Source organism: Pinus tabuliformis, chromosome 9 (assembly GCF_031772625.1).
Source record: "Pinus tabuliformis cultivar Carrire ecotype Pingquan chromosome 9, CPIR1, whole genome shotgun sequence".
Lineage (NCBI taxonomy): Eukaryota > Viridiplantae > Streptophyta > Pinopsida > Pinales > Pinaceae > Pinus > Pinus tabuliformis.
In genome coordinates, this window is record NC_142307.1 from 143,599,153 (window position 1) to 143,615,436 (window position 16,284).

General features: G+C 38.9%; 1 protein-coding gene across 4 annotated transcripts in view; it reads right to left on the minus strand.

Moving 5' to 3' along the window:
- LOC149147515 (delta-1-pyrroline-5-carboxylate synthase-like) overlaps positions 1-16,284 on the minus strand; it is a 75,856-nt gene that overhangs the window by 13,015 nt on the left and 46,557 nt on the right. For all 4 annotated transcript variants that reach the window (XM_089439837.1, XM_089439836.1, XM_089439838.1 and 1 more), the window contains exons 7-15: positions 2,140-2,290; positions 1,796-1,960; positions 1,526-1,603; positions 1,160-1,249; positions 911-997; positions 717-803; positions 513-609; positions 277-380; positions 105-180 (exon numbers count right to left, since the gene is read on the minus strand). In XM_089439837.1, coding sequence (XP_089295963.1) covers positions 105-180; positions 277-380; positions 513-609; positions 717-803; positions 911-997; positions 1,160-1,249; positions 1,526-1,603; positions 1,796-1,960; positions 2,140-2,290 — 935 coding nt within the window. The remainder of the gene's footprint in view (positions 1-104; positions 181-276; positions 381-512; positions 610-716; positions 804-910; positions 998-1,159; positions 1,250-1,525; positions 1,604-1,795; positions 1,961-2,139; positions 2,291-16,284) is intronic.

Sequence of the window (16,284 nt, forward strand, 5' to 3'; positions counted from 1 at the left end):
GAGATTAGATGAAATCTACAATAGAAATTCAGAAGATTCCTTAGCCAACAATCCTAAAACATATCTGTTAAGACCTCCACTTTAAAAAAATCACAAAAAAAAACCTGCTGTTTGTAATGCCAAAATAAGCTCGTCAAGCCCCCCACTCTTCACCAACTCTTCGTGTACAAGAAGTGTTTCCTGAAAATTGCACAAGCATGAGACTTACATGGCATAAGTATAACTCAGAGTAGAGAACTTTTGTATTTAGCCAGACAACTTTAATTGCGTCATCACCATGGCATTGCAAGCAGCGGGATAGTCTGTCTTTGCATCCAGAATGATGTGTTTTGCCATATCCAAATCGGCTGCTTTATCAACATATACATGGCAGACACCATCTGGAAGCAATAAATTATAAAACTATTAATTTTCAGAGCCAGCTTCTAGAATATAGCATGCTATTGAATTAACTTAGGCATAATGATTTCCATACATATAGGAACCAAAACACATCACAAGAGAAGTACTACCAGCATGACTAAGCACAGGAATTTTCGTTGATTCCCTGATTTTTGATACCAGCTTATTGCTGCCTCTTGGTATGACTAAATCTATAACATCATCCAGCTGAAAGAGAAGAGATGAACTTCCAAACTTAGAAGAGAAATATTATACTAAAAGCTTTATCTAGAAAAGTAAACATAAAAATGTAAGTCCAAATCTCCAAACAACACCTTAAGAAGATCTGGAATTTCGTCCCTTGAAGTTACAAGGCCAATAAGCTCCTTTCCTACAGATTCAGGTAATGCTTCAGTGATAACCTGCATAAAATGGAACCAAACAACTATTCATGTCGGCATTCATGAGAGAGAGAGAGAACAATGTCTTCTGCAACAATAACAGTACCCATATTCGAAATGGCACATACCTTATGCAAAATGGCATTTGTTCGAACTGCTTCTTTCCCACCCTTCAGAAGAAGGCCATTTCCACTTCGGATTGCCAATGACGCTATCTATAAAACAACCCACAATAACATAGGTGAGACAAGAAAATAATCAAACCAAAGCAAATTGTAATTAAGTTGATGTAAGTGAAAATTCAGATATGATTGCACCAATATCTGAAGTAATCTTTATTAAAAAAAAGATAAAAAATGCTTTTTGAAAGATGATACCTGAACTAAAGCATCAGGTCGAGACTCAAAAACAATAAGTAGCACACCCAAGGGGCATGTTGTTTTCTCCAATATAAGGCCATCTGCCAACTGTATTCTAACTAATCAGAAGCCTTAAAATGACAGATATGACCTCAGCAATGGGAACCAAAAAATAGATTATTTCATAGAAAACGACTAACCAACAATATGAAAACAACCTGACCGCTTAAACATAATGTTCCCCACGTTTGGGTGTTTACTAGGAAACAAATTACAATTTGATTTATTAAATTTTACAAACTCTTCACAATTTGTAATCTTCACAATGAGTATTAAGTTAAAAGTGGGTTGCTTCGAAAAAAGAAAAAGAAACTTCACACTTACCTCTGTTCTTTTCTGAACTTGACCAATTGGGTCATCCATATCAGCAAGCATTTGTACGGACTTTGCCAAATCAGATACCTACATACCAAGCGTATGATTGAAATTTCTCATATATATTACTCCCAGAACAGGTGCAAATGAAAACTGTTTGCTTTACTTAATAACATTTTCAGTCATAAGGGCATAGATAGCATCAAATAAAATCAGAAATTATTAATTTTAAATTACCTTTCCAGGCTTTAGTCTCAGAAATTATTAATTTTAAATTACCTTTCCAGGCTTTAGTGTCAATCGAGAAATCATAGACTTTGGAATGCCAATTTGTTGTGCAACACATACATCGGCTTCATTTTCTACCCTTATCAAATCTTTATTTGCTTCCAAAGCATTGGCGACGTCATGTAGAATCTTCTTTCGGTCATCAGAGGAAAGACCCTGCAATTCCTTGAAATATTAGTTATAAGGACATGGAAGCCTATGTTGATCGCCAAAAGATATTACAATCTTGACGATACAGCAAACGATGAAGTTTATGGAGGATTCTAAAGCCATTGGTAATTTATCCATCTATGGGTAAACAGAATATCTGAAATGGATATTGTCCAAAGTTTAACCTGCAAATTCCTGCTGGCATTCCTCGCAGCAACTGCCATTTGGCGAGCGCTGATGTCTTTGACTGGTAACCATAAGTGAGCATCTCTGTGGAACAGAGTGCCTATACGTTCACCCCGCAAAGCTCTTAAGATACCATCTGTAGTGTATCCACTACAAATAAACAAAAGTTAAGTTTTTACAATTTCATTTAGATTAAGACATACAGAGGAAAACAAGTTTAAATTCTTGCATCACTTTACCATTTTGATGTCTCAATACAAAAAAAAATAACAACTAATTTACGGGAATTCGAGAAAGTTTTTTTAGTTAACACACTAACACTTTAGATCTGATTCAAGCATAATGAAGCAAGCATAGAGAGTCACTGGTCATTGAGAGATAATGTAGCTCACAAGTTTAAATTCTAGCATGTGAGCTCCTATTGTAATGTATGTTGAACCTTCGTGGAGACACACTAGAATAATGTTTGGCATATTATTGTGGTTTGTTTGGAGCTTGAGGTGTACTTTTAGAACAAATTTGTGAAATGCAATGGCTGGAACTTTCATCTCTTCAAAGTGTCAGCTTAATTTGGTTATTGTTTTCCCTTTTCTATGAGAGTTTATGGATGGATAATTTCCTCCTTAAATTTATACATCATTGATGGCTGAAATTATTGAATTGAAATGAAGTTTCATGATTAAAGTTGGATGGAAATTCTCTACATCATGTTATAGACATCCTCCTATTACATATTTGCTGAAATTTCCATCAGTAAGACTTAGATCTAAATTCTGGAATTTGTAAACAGCAATAAATAGGTGGCTGTATCATGTTTATTTTTGCTGTAAACAACCATGTTTTTCAAAGAAATAAGCTCATATGACCTTGCCTCTTAGACCCTGTTAACCCCCATTTCAGCAGGGGTACATAGACATTTTATTTTGGCCATGTTACACACCAAAAAAGTGGGAAACCCATAGGAGAAATTTATTCTCCTCATTGGGCGGCCAACCAGTCAACAACAATATACGATCAGCACATAACTTGGTGCCAGGATCCTCCACTTTTTGCTCTGGTTAGGTTTCTCTCCTATCCAGCATTCCTTCTTGAAGGAAGGTGGGTCAACCATCGGTGGGTACTTTAACCATTTTGCAATCATGTGATTTCACTTAATGTTATGGGCATACTAATATGGATCAAGGGACAAACTAGATAATTGACCAATCTTTATTGCATTCTTGTTCCCTCACTTCTCCTAGGAGGTTAGTCTTTGGCTTTGGCCAGTGGGACCTCCTCTGAGGCCTTAGGGTTTTAGGAATGGCACTATTGGGGAGACATTGATTGAAGTAGCATGTCCAAGATATTCCATACTTACCACTTTCCATCTTTCCCCACTATTCATATCCATTCTTTGGGTTGTTGGTCATTGGTCATTGGGATTGGCACCTCTCATCCTCATCTTTGAATCTGGCCCTGGAAAACATAGTTTTGGAGGTTGAAGCTAAAAGAAAAATAAAATCATAATGGTTGGGACAATTATTTAGCGCGTGGGAAAAAACCTAGCATGAGCTCTACCCCTCTCATTAGCCATCACCCAAATATTCAAGCACATGATGCTTCATCCATAAAAAGAAACTCTTGTATTATCCCAACCCTAATGAGTGATAAACTAACTCATCCTTAAGAGGTAATGGAAAATCTCAAAAGCAAGCCTAGGCTCCTCAATTATGCACCAAATAAAAGAAAATTAAAAATAAGTAAAAGGTGCACCAATGGGGTGGAAAAAGTAGGCCAAGCAAAGGGGTAACTCATGCCTTCAAGATTTCTCCCCCCTTACATATGTACACTCGGGATGTTTGACCTCCATTAGTTGGTCCTCTTGTCGCCCGGATTGTATAAGCACTGCAACAACACTCAGGACAAGGGTTGTCACTCTGAGCCCCGCTCACCATGTTCTAGTTGACTCTCAATAGCAGGCTATGGGGGTTAGTCCCTGTGGAATGAAATGAAGGAAAACAAGTTGGAAACCAACTAGTTTGGGAGGCAAGGATGAGTGGGATAGCCAATTGGTTAAATTTGAGCAAGATTATTGATTAGATTAGATTTTAAAGTATGAGACCAGTGCCTTAATGGAGTCAAAAATTCTTGTTTATAATAAATTGGAACCAAATGACCGGATGGACACCCACTACTTAAGATGATTGACTAACCTAAATAATATGTAAACATATGACCTATGTGTGATGCAGAGATCTTGGTTTATTTTTAGTTAAATCCCTAATCTAGATGTAAACTTCCCTTTAACTATTTAGACATTGTGCTCCAAGGTAGGTTTTGGGGAGGAGGCCAACAGGAAGCAGGCTAGGGCCTGATTAACGATACCTTTTGTTGTGCTTCTATCACCCGATGACTCCCGTACAACAGAGACTGTAGCTCTAACGACTGCAAGTTCACTGTGTTAACCACCAAAGAATTGTTGAGGCCCCTCAAACTAAGTGAAAAGGGTTACCCGTATCTCTATCAACCTAGCTTATGCTAGGAGGTAAATTATTAATGCAAATCTAAATCTAGTATGCTTACGCAAGAGATTATGGTTGAGATTATCTTGAGTTAAGATTTCTTAAGTTACTTAAGTACTTATGTGAAATTTGTCTTAATGCAAGAGTACTTAACAATGTTGTGATACAATCTTAAACAACATAAGTGCTAAGAAATACAAGTGAAAATTTCAAGTAACCAACTTATCCAACAATGATTATCAACACAAGATATTACGCCAATCAACAAGATCAGTGTCAGATTCTGAGTGCCAAGATGAGATAAGCCAATTTCAAATCTATAACAATTTATATCAGTAGTAAAAATTCAGAAAATTCAGACTTTATCAACGTTATAACAGCACTGAGGTAACCACTTCAAATCATGAAATTTGTCTCACACATAAAACATAAAATATCTCAATAACCAGCAAATGTAAATTAACTTATTTAGCTCACTTTGTGATGATGTATTCAGTGATATTTCAGATCTGATTATTAGTTTACAGCAGTAAACAACCATAGATTAGCAAGCCAAAATTGCCAAAAATAAATGGTCATTATGACAAAAATAGTAAAAATGCACTAGAACTTAAAAATTTCAATTTTTAAGGATTTTTAGGAAGTGTGATTCAAAAATTTAGGAAGTATGATTTTTAATTTTACTCTAATTATTTATTTTTCTAACTTAGGATTTAATTTTATTTTTCCAAAAAAATTAATTGATTTACCCGAGGGGATTTAATTATTTTACCAACCCTCTAATACATATGATTTTTCATTTAGAAGACTCAGAAGGAATACACATTTGGCTTAGACCCTTAAGGCATATAACCCATCTGTAACACAATATGATCTAGTAAACCAAGTGATTTGTAATAAAATAATTAAGTCAATTGGCTTAAATTATTCCCAAACCACTAGACTCGACTAAAAAACTAAGACTCACCTGATAATCCGACAATAAATTTCACCCTAGCTTTGGCGTTTAAGCTGAAGGGGAAAAACTACCCTGATTAGCCATGTCGAAAAACACAAGTAATCGACGAGGTTAAAAAACCTCCTAGGATGGAATTCGTCATCAAATTATAGGCTTACCTAGGTTGTTACATAGAGTCAAGGTTTACTAGAATCATTTACAATATATAACTCGCAGAATGGGATGACCATGACACATGGACTGTTGATATCAATGTTGCGAACATCGGCATCGGGATAAAATCAGCAAGGGTCCGGGAAACTAAAAAATCATAAAAATTAGGAAAATATCAGTAAAAATCAGCAAACATTGGCTAGGCCAAATAATTGTGATTTCGAGATAAAATCGGGATGTTATCGAGATGTTCACAACATTGGCTGATATGTGATTTGATCCTTGCTGAAAAAAGTTGGTACTTCCGCTTCCTTGGAACTTTGACAATTTGAGTGCAACAAGTCCAAAGTTGTTTAGAAGTAGGAGCAAGGAGCAACAATTTTCAGAAGTTTTCTGGTTGAGAGCAATTTTGGGAATATTTTTTGTATAATATATATTTTGATATATTTTGATGCATATATATCAACAAAATCATGCAGAATGATGAATTGGTTATAAAAAAAAACATTAACACATAGATTAAACCATATGACATCAATCATCTAGTAGTTATAATTTTCATTAACCATAAGTCCACAAGTTACAACATCTCGATTCTCATCATGTTGGGTGTGGAGCCTGATTATCTTCTTGATTCAGAGGTATTGTTTCAGCTGCGTTTGGATCCCAGTCCCTGATGAGGCAGTGTGGGGGGCCTTTCCCCCCACCTATTGTTGCAGGGGGTTCAAGGGGGGGTTGGGGAGGGGGGAAAATAACCTTTGAGCCCCTCACACCCCCCCCGCCCTTGCGGGATTTCAAGGGAAATCCTCTGGAAGGAATTTTTTGAAAAATTTGCCTTGTAAAATATTGTAATTTTGTAGTCAATCAAGACTATTCATTAAATGAAAGATCTGCCATTAGAAGTTATATTAATCTATATTTGTTCCTATATTTTTCTAGCACTTGATCACAAGTTTTGACTCATACAATCTTATAATATAATCTTGTAGAGATGTTTTCTTACACAAGTATATGAACTAGTGTAGGTTGTTTTATAATGGGAGCAAGAAAAACTTGTTGTTCCAACACTTTTCCTTCTGACTAGCTTTGTTGCATACTTCTACAAGGGTGTTGAACAGTAGAGCATACTTCTTTTGGGAAGAAAAGAAAATAAATTTGGTTCCAACTCTTCTAAATGTAAGGCTCCATCCTCCAAATTATCCTTCTCCAGGTTGTTGTCCCAATTGATATATGCTCTATCAAATAGAGCATGCTGTCAATAACCTCAAATTGTAGTGTATATAAACCAAGCTTTTTTCCCAATTTCACTGAGGTAGTTTCTTTTCACATTGTGGATGAAGCTATAGGTGCTCCAACACCTCTATGCAGAAGAAGTATTAACCACCTGTGAAAGCACTAGGGAGGCAGCAATTTTTTTGGCAGGAGCATGATTTCAAAAATTGCTCCCAAATGGGAGTGATTCAAGAGTGCACTCTGTGGGTTGCTCCCTATGCACTTTTTTCAAAACGCGCTTTGGAAGCAAGTGCAAGGATGGGGGGCGCTCCCCCATAGCCCTGAGTTGGTCACATGACTATGGCACCTTGTCTCAAAGTCATTACCACTCTACATCCACCATCTTTAACACACACACCTATAGATTGATGGGCTAACCTAGGAGCTGGAAATACCTAATAGGGTGATTAACCTAACCATCCCTAATATAAGGAGCTAAATAGTTTACAAGACTTGATCTAGTTAAGCATTTGAAGGTGAGCTTTGTGTTAAGTATTCTTGTGCCCCTAACATTTGTTATGGTCCACTATGATGTATTTATGTTTATTGTCCCTAATGATCGTTGATTTCACTTGACCTTGAGAGGGTTTTGTCAAGTTGTATTATCAAAATAGTAGAGGCCTCTGAAGGAAGGTGGGTCATCAATCAACAATTCCTTTAGGAAAGGAATGTTCAATCAAATCCACATCATCATTTACACTGGGGACTAGCACATTAACCCTATTTTATTTATGGATCTAGTATACAAACCATAGTCTTGACTGGCGTATTTTTTAGCAACGATCTATTTTAAGATAAGCACGTTGCCTTCGATTTTGAAATAGACAACAAATATAAGTAATCTAATTTGTTGTGATGCTAAAATCATTTTTAGACAATAGATGGCTTCCCTCCATGCATCAAAAAGATCTTGAATGAATGCCACCTGTCATACGCTTTTCATATGCACAGTATCAAAAAGTCGACCATAATTAAGCGAGATCTTAACGATCATTTGGTGATGGAATGGAAACATACATTGAAACCTTTGTTTCTTGCCATGAAGAGGAGTTGGAAGATATTAGATGCCTCTCAGAGAGTTGTAACTATATGGTGGTAGCGATTTGGTGGCTCTGGCAAGTCCTTGGCAGAGTAAATTAATAGTTGGCTCCCAATCAATATGCAATCCACTACAAACAATGATTTAATACTCCATCTCAAAGATGGCATTGACAACATCTAATGACTCGCTGCCTTCTTAACAATGCAATGAATCTACTCTTGTTAAGTTATGGTATGTTCTATGCTTAAAGCATTTACTCATCCTTCTTATTATTATCCACAGATTAGCAATCACATGTACATTAAGTAAAGTGCAGATAGAACATTAAACAATAGACAGAAAACAAGCCAAGACAAGAGACACAAGATGTGGCGGCTAGCCAAGGACAAATCCCAATATGGGGAAACCCTTTGATCAAATCTTCTTTTATCTTCAATAATTCAGCAAAGAGAAATAGTACAAAAATCTGATTTACATCAGCCGCAACAAAACCTAGATCATCCCTAAACTAGGGCAGTCAATATCTTGCAAACTGAGCGTTGGATCGCCTTGATTCCTTCACCCAAAAATGCAGCCTTCCAAAGAGAGTCAGGTTCACCTACTGCATAGTCCAGAGAGAGAGAATGATGGTCAACGTTGGTCAAACTTCCCATCTGCAGTTGTAGCCCTAAAATCTGCGGCGTTCCTTCCACACGTGTGAGAGAAGAGTCTTTTCTATGTAGTAGAGAGAAGAGACTATTTTCTGCGTAGGAGAGAGAGATGTGATGAGAGTGAAGTGTGCAAATGAGAAGAATACTCCTTGTATTTATATGCAAAACGTTGGGGTTGAATAGATGCGACTGTTGGGATTCTGAGTCTACATAAGTTGCTAGCGACTTTGACAATTAGTCCATAATCAAAATAAATTCATATCTCCATAAATACTTATTGGAATCGGATGATCTTTAGATCAGTCCTACACCTCTCGATGAGACGAATCTTATAAAAATATCATCATCCATGAATAAGATGACCCACATGAAGTTTGGCCCTAGTTGCCAATTTTAACACTCCCTCTCAACTAGGGAGAACTTCATCTGCAATCTGTCGGACCATCATTGTTGTCCATCCATCAAATGCATTGACCTATATGGCTTGACCCTTTTTGCTCTGCTCTGCTCTGCTTTGCTCTACTCGGTTCTGCTCTGCTTTGTTCGAATTTTGAAGAAGAAATGATCGAAGATGTATCATACCATCCTCCACTGACCCGAAGTCAGTCTCAGAGTGTGTACCACTCTCACTGGTCCCAAACCAGTCTCATTGATCCCAGATCAGTGAAGGACATCCTAGCATAGGGAATACGGTAGATACAACGTTGCGCCCATCGATACTACTATGGTCCCTATCCTCATTTCCCTGCTCATTGATCAAATGAGAGGTACTTCCCATGAGTCCCAGATTGCATGGGTAGGATGCCTCGATAGAAGAACTAATCATCCTGTCCACAGGAGAGCGAATCATCCTATCCCACAAGAGAGCGAATCATCCTGTCCACAGGAGAGCGAATCATCTTGTCCACAGGAGAGCGAATCATCCTGTCCACAATCACCATGGAGAACACATCATCCAGGCCCACAAGAGAACTAATCATCCTGTTCCATAGTCGCCACGGAGTGTCACAGGGGAAGGTTGAACCTGTTACCATGTACCAAGTGCACCAACAGGGGATGGTGAGTCACACTATGGTCATATGTTGCTCCAAGAAGTACCCCGCACCCCCCCCCTAGAGCTCCCAGAGCTCAGTACATCATACTTGACCCTCATTAGAGGGTCTCTGAATGACACCCAAGTCGTTCTCGGAAAGTCAATAATTTGACCTTTCCTAGGGGCTTTGTCAGAATGTCAGCGACCTGTTCATCTGTATCGATATGTTGGAGCCTTATTGCTCCTCGCTGCACCATATCTCGAATATAGTGGTAACTTATATCGATATGCTTGGAGCGATCATGAAATACAGGATTTTCTGATAAAGGGATCCCGCTCTGGTTGTCACATAAAATCACGGTGGTATCCATTGTAAATCCAAATAGCTCACTGAAGAGCTTTCGTAACCAGACTGCCTCAGAGGAGGCCATGCTAGCAACAATATACTCTGCCTCAGGGGTGCTCAAAGCCACCAACTTATGCTTCCTACTCTGTCGCTCCAAGAAGTACCCCGCACCCCCCCTAGAGCTCCCAGAGCTCAGTACATCATACTTGACCCTCATTAGAGGGTCTCTGAACGACACCAAGTCGTTCTCGGAAAGTCAATAATTTGACCTTTCCTAGGGGCTTTGTCAGAATGTCAGCGACCTGTTCATCTATACTGATATGTTGGAGCCTTATTGCTCCTCGCTGCACCATTCTCGAATATAGTGGTAACTTATATCGATATGCTTGGAGTGATCATGAAATACGGGATTTTTTGATAAACGGATCCCGCTCTGGTTGTCACATAGAATCACGGTGGTATCCATTATATATCCAAATAGCTCACTGAAGAGCTTTCGTAACCAGACTGCCTCAGGGGAGGCCATCCTAGCAGCAATATACTCTACCTCAGCGGTGCTCAAAGCCACCAACTTCTACTTCCTGCTCATCCAGGATATCAAAGCAGATCCTAAGGAGAAACAACACCCGAAAGTGCTCTTACGATCCACCACATTGCCTTCCCAATCAGCATCAGTATATCCAAGTAGTCTCACATCTCCGGTGATGTATCTTAACCCATAAGTAATTGTGCCACGAAGATATCTCAACAGATTCTTGGCACCAATCCAATGTATGTGGTGAGGTTCAACCACATGTTGACTCAACATGTTCACTGCAAAGCATATGTCTGGACGGGAGTTCACTAAGAACATTAATACTCCGACGAGTTGACGATACTCAGTGGCATTTCGTAAAATAGGTCCAGCAACACTACCGCTTAACTTTTTGAAGTTGAGCTCCATCGGGGTAGTTATGGGCTTGCAGTCCACCATAATGAATCTTTCCAATATCTTGACCACATATTTTCCTTGAAATAGGAAAATTTCCCCTGGATTCTGCCAAACTTCGAGTCCTAGGAAATAGTGCATCAGTCCTCGGTCCTTCATTTCAAATTCAGAAGCCAACTCCCTCTTACATTTGTGAATGAGAGAGTCTGCACCTATTAGAAAGAGGTCTTCAACATATAGCACCAGTATGAGAGGTTTGTCATCTTCAACCTTGAAGTAAAGGTTGGGATCGGCTTCACTCCTAGTGAATCCCAGCTTCATCAAGTAGCTATCGATCCTCTCATACCATGCCCAGGGTGCTTGTTTCAGCTCATAGAGGGCCTTCTTCAACCTGCACACATGAGATTTTCGATCATAAATCTCAAATCCTTCGGGTTGCTCCACGTAGACCTCTTCTTTGATTGAACCATGCAAGAACGCGGTCTTAACATCCATCTAATGTAGTTTCCATCCTTGTGAAGCCGCAAGGGCTATGATCGAGCGAATGGTGGTATATCTGGCAACATTTGCAAATATATCGTCATAGTCTATACCTTCCTTCTGGGAGAAGCCACGAGCGACAAAACGAGCCTTATACTTTTCCGCACTTCCATCAACTGCATGCTTTATCTTGTAAAGCCATTTAAAAGTGACAATTGTCTTGTCCAGGGGTCTGGGAACCACTTCCCAAACATCATTCTTCATAATAGACTCTTATTCTTCGGTCATAGAATCCTTCCATACTTGATGCTTGACAACATCTGAGAATGATGAAGGCTCATTTTGAATGATCATGCTCATGATGGTCAGGTATCCCTGATACCTGTTTGGTTTCTTACTTTCACAAAAGGTTCCTCGGGGTGCAGCATGTCCTTCAGCATCATCAGGTGTCCCCCTAAGCCATGAAGGCCTCTTCCGAGAAGAGGAAGGCTCAGGTAGAGGAGGATCAATAGGATCCATGGGTTCTTCCACATCGGGCATTGTTTCATCATATTTTTCTTTCGGTTCCCTGATGTCAGCTTCTTGAGAGCTCCTCACAGTAGGAGGATTGTTCACCTTGTTGAGAGTCATATCTTCGTCAAAGGTGACATCATGACTAATCACGACTTCCCTTTGACAGGCTACATAGATTCTATAGCCCTTAGTATTTTCACTATAGCCCACGAATATTCCTTTCTTTCCAGATGCACCCAATTTGTTCCTTTTCTCTTTCGGCACATGAAAATATACAGGACTTCCAAAAATTCTAAAATGAGATACGTCAGGTTTCTTACCGGTGAACATTTCTTCGAGAGTCTTGGAACCCAATGCTTGATGGGGGCATCAGTTTTGTACATATACGGCGGGGTTTGCAGCTTCGGCCCATAGAAACTTTGAAAGTCTTTGATCATGGAGCATAGAACGGACATCTTCCACAATCGTACGGTTCTTCCTTTCCGCCACACCATTCTGTTCAGGGGTGTACGGTGCAGTAGTCTCCCTCTTAATGCCAGCCTCTTTACAAAAGTCATGAAACTCATTAGATTCATATTCAGTCCCATTATCAGTCCTTAAGACCTTGATCTTCTTTTCGGTTTGATTCTCGATCAAGGCTTTGAAGTGTCAAAACCAGGAGAACACTTCATCTTTCTTTTTCAAGAAGTATATCCAAGTCTTGCGAGAATAGTCATATGTAAAAGTGAGGTAATATGAATATCCTCCCAAGGAGTTCACAGGCATCATACCAGATATGTCTGAGTGAACTAACTGCAATATATCAAAGGTCTTGCTTTGGCTTCAAGGCCTTTTTAGCTTTCCTTCAACACATCCGGGACATACACCTTCCTGCTCTAATCTAAACTCGGGCATCCTGGTCACCATTTTTCTTACATCAGGTAGAGCTTTATAATGAAGATGAGCAACACTTCAATGCCATAGTTCGGACTGAAGAGATGTGTCACAAGACATGACACCTAGTGGACTTCCTCCAACCTGATATAATGAATCAACTTGAAACCCAAGAGTGAAGGCATTTTTAATATTGTTTTTCCATGCCCGTACCTTGCCATCGTTGAAAGCCACCTTGTAGCCTTTGTCTTCCATTGCCGAAATGGACACCAGGTTCTTTTTGAGATCAAGTACATATAATACATCCTGTAGGTGGATTGTATTACCTTGATTCAATTTAAGAGAGGCATTGCCTACACCTTTCATGGGATATTTCATATTATCTCCAAGGACAATTTCCAGGTTGGTTTCTTTTTCTATCAAATTATGGAGAACTTCTTTGTAACCAGTGAAGTGCCTTGAGGCACCACTATCAATAAGCCAATTTCCCAACGAGTCTGGAGGAGCAAAGGTAGATAGAGCAGCTGATAGATAATATTCATCCTGTTTATTGTCAACAGTGTTAGATTCATACATGGAATTTCTTGCCTTCTTGAATGGTTTTCCTCTTCCTTGATTTCCAGCACTCCTTTACCTCGGCCATTTGACCTGCCATTTCTTTGATTGCCTTGAGAGGGGTTTTGATCATCATGTCGGTGTGAGTTCCTTTTATCACGACACTCCCTTGCATAATGACCTGGTTTATTGCAATGATAACATTGTCCTTTTCCACCCTTTGGTCCAGTCTTCCTTTTGGAATGGTTTCTTCTTTTAGCATGAGAAGAAAAGACAACGGGATGACCTTTAAGTGCTCGCATTTCCTGTTCTTCCATCCTTGCTTCTTCTTGAATGCATATTGCTATTAATTCCTCCAATCCAGGATTTACATTATTGTTGAGGAGAGTAGTCCTGAATACATACCATTCAGATGGTAGTCCTCCAAGAGTTGAGTGGCATTTCCCTGTCAGGAATTACTTCTCCAATAGATAGGATATCGTTCTTGATCTGGGTGATTCTTAATAAATATGCTTGCATATTTTTATCTTTGCCCTTCTTAATTTCCTTCAGCTTATTTCTAAGAAACAAAACTTGATTTGCATCATTAACTTTAAATAAACTCACCAGTCTATTGTAGATTTCCTTGGAGGTATTCAGCTCAGAAACATAGGCCACCAAGTGCTTGTCAATAGAGTCCCTGATGATCTTCTTTGCTTTGACTTCTCCGGATTTCCATTTGTTCCTGGCAACAGCGTGTGCATTTGATGGAGGCTCAACAATATTGCCTCTCACATGGTCTAACACTCCCTAATCTTCTAAAGTTAGATCGAGAGACATCTTCCATCCATGATAGTCAGACTTCTCACGGAGCTTGTCTTCGGTGGGGAAGAGTGTTGAGGACTCCATAGTTCTTTTACGATAGCCTTGCCAATCTTCTCTTTGGTGATTTCTCTTGCTCTTGCTCGGGCTTTGTCTTCACCTAAGCTCCGATACCATGTTAAGTTATGGTATGTTCTATGCTTAGAGCAGTTTACTTATCCTTCTTATTATTATCCACAGATTAGCAATCACATGTACATTAAGTAAAGTGCAGATAGAACATTAAACGATCGACAGAAAACAAGCCAAGACAAGAGACACAAGATGTGGTGGCTAGCTAGGGACAAATCCCATTATGGGGAAACCCTTTGATCAAATATTCTTTTATCTTCAATAATTCAACAGAGAGAAATAGTACAAAAATCTGATTTACATCAGCAGCAGCAAACGCTAGATCAGCCCTAAATTAGGGCAGTCAATATCTTGCAAACCGACCGTCAGATCGCCTTGATTCCTTCACCAAAAAATGCAGCCTTCCAAAGAGAGTCAGGTTCACCTACTGCACAGTCCAGCGAGAGAGAATGATGGTCAATGCTGGTCAAACTTCCAATCTGCAGTTGTAGCCCTAAAATATGCGGCCTTCCTTCCACACGTGTGAGAGAAGAGTCTTTTCTATGCAGTAGAGAGAAGAGACTCTTTTCTGCACAGGAGAGAGAGAGATGTGATGAGAGTGAAGTGTGCAAATGAGGAGAATACTCCTTGTATTTATATGCAAAACGTTGGAGTTGAATAGATGTGACTGTTGGGCTTCTCAACCTACATAAGTTGCTAGCCAACTTTAACAATTAGTACATAATCAAAATAACTTCATATCTCCATAAATACTTATCGGAATCAGATGATCTTTAGATCAATCCTACACCTCCCGACGAAAGGAATCTAATAAAATTATCGTCATCCATGAATAAGATGACCTACATGAAGTTTGGCCCTAGTTGCCAATTTTAACAACTCTCATAATGATTTTCCACCTGAATATATTTAGCCTCCTATCCTCAAGTTTGAGGGTAAGCTTTATCGATGTTTTCCTTGGCCCAGAAATTGCACGCAAAGGCCTAATCAAGTCCAAGGGGAGCCAATTAGATCTCCTCTTGCACTCGGATTTATTAACTAACATCAACAATTTTAGATCTCATCAGATATATCCAAGATTCTAACAAGCACATAGGTTCAACCCTCTTGTCTACAATGAATTTATTGACCTCCAAAAATGGATTTATTTCTACCACAACAAAGAGCCAACAAATTTGTACCTACACCAATCATTACTCCACCTTTGATAACTCAAATACCATGTGTTTTCACTTTGATTGCAGCTACAACCACAACTTCTCAAACCTTTCTCTTGTCAGCCTTGCTATGATACCATGTTAAGAATTAGCAAGAGTGAGACAAGACAAGCAAGTGGCAAAAAGGACCTTAAGAAATTGTATATATTTTGTATTGATCCCAAGATATAAATTTATAATACATCAATTAATCTTCTAGATCTCACTGAAAACTCATCAGTGGATCATAACAACACCTCATCAAGATAAGAATTACAACTCATGAAAATTATATTTTCAGACTTTGTTATTGTTGAGGGACTCATAGTTTAATAATGGGCATACTAATATGGGTCAAGGGGAAAACTGGATAATTGATAAATCTTGATTGCATTCTTGTTCCCTCACTTTACTTGGGAGGTTAGTCTTTGACTCCAATCCAATGGGACCTCCTCTAAGGCCTTAGAGTTTTAGAAAGGGCATTACTAGTGTCAGTCTGGTTAGGCATTGATTGAAGTAGTGTGTCTAAAATATTCCATACTTATCATTTTCCATCTTTCCCTGTTATTCATCTCCCTTCTTCGGGCTAGTGGTCATTGGTCATTGGGATTGGCACCTCTAATCATTATCTCTGATTTTGGGCATGAATAACTTAGGCCTGGAGGTTGATGCAACTAAAAGAAAGATAAAAGCATTAGAAATCCACAATGA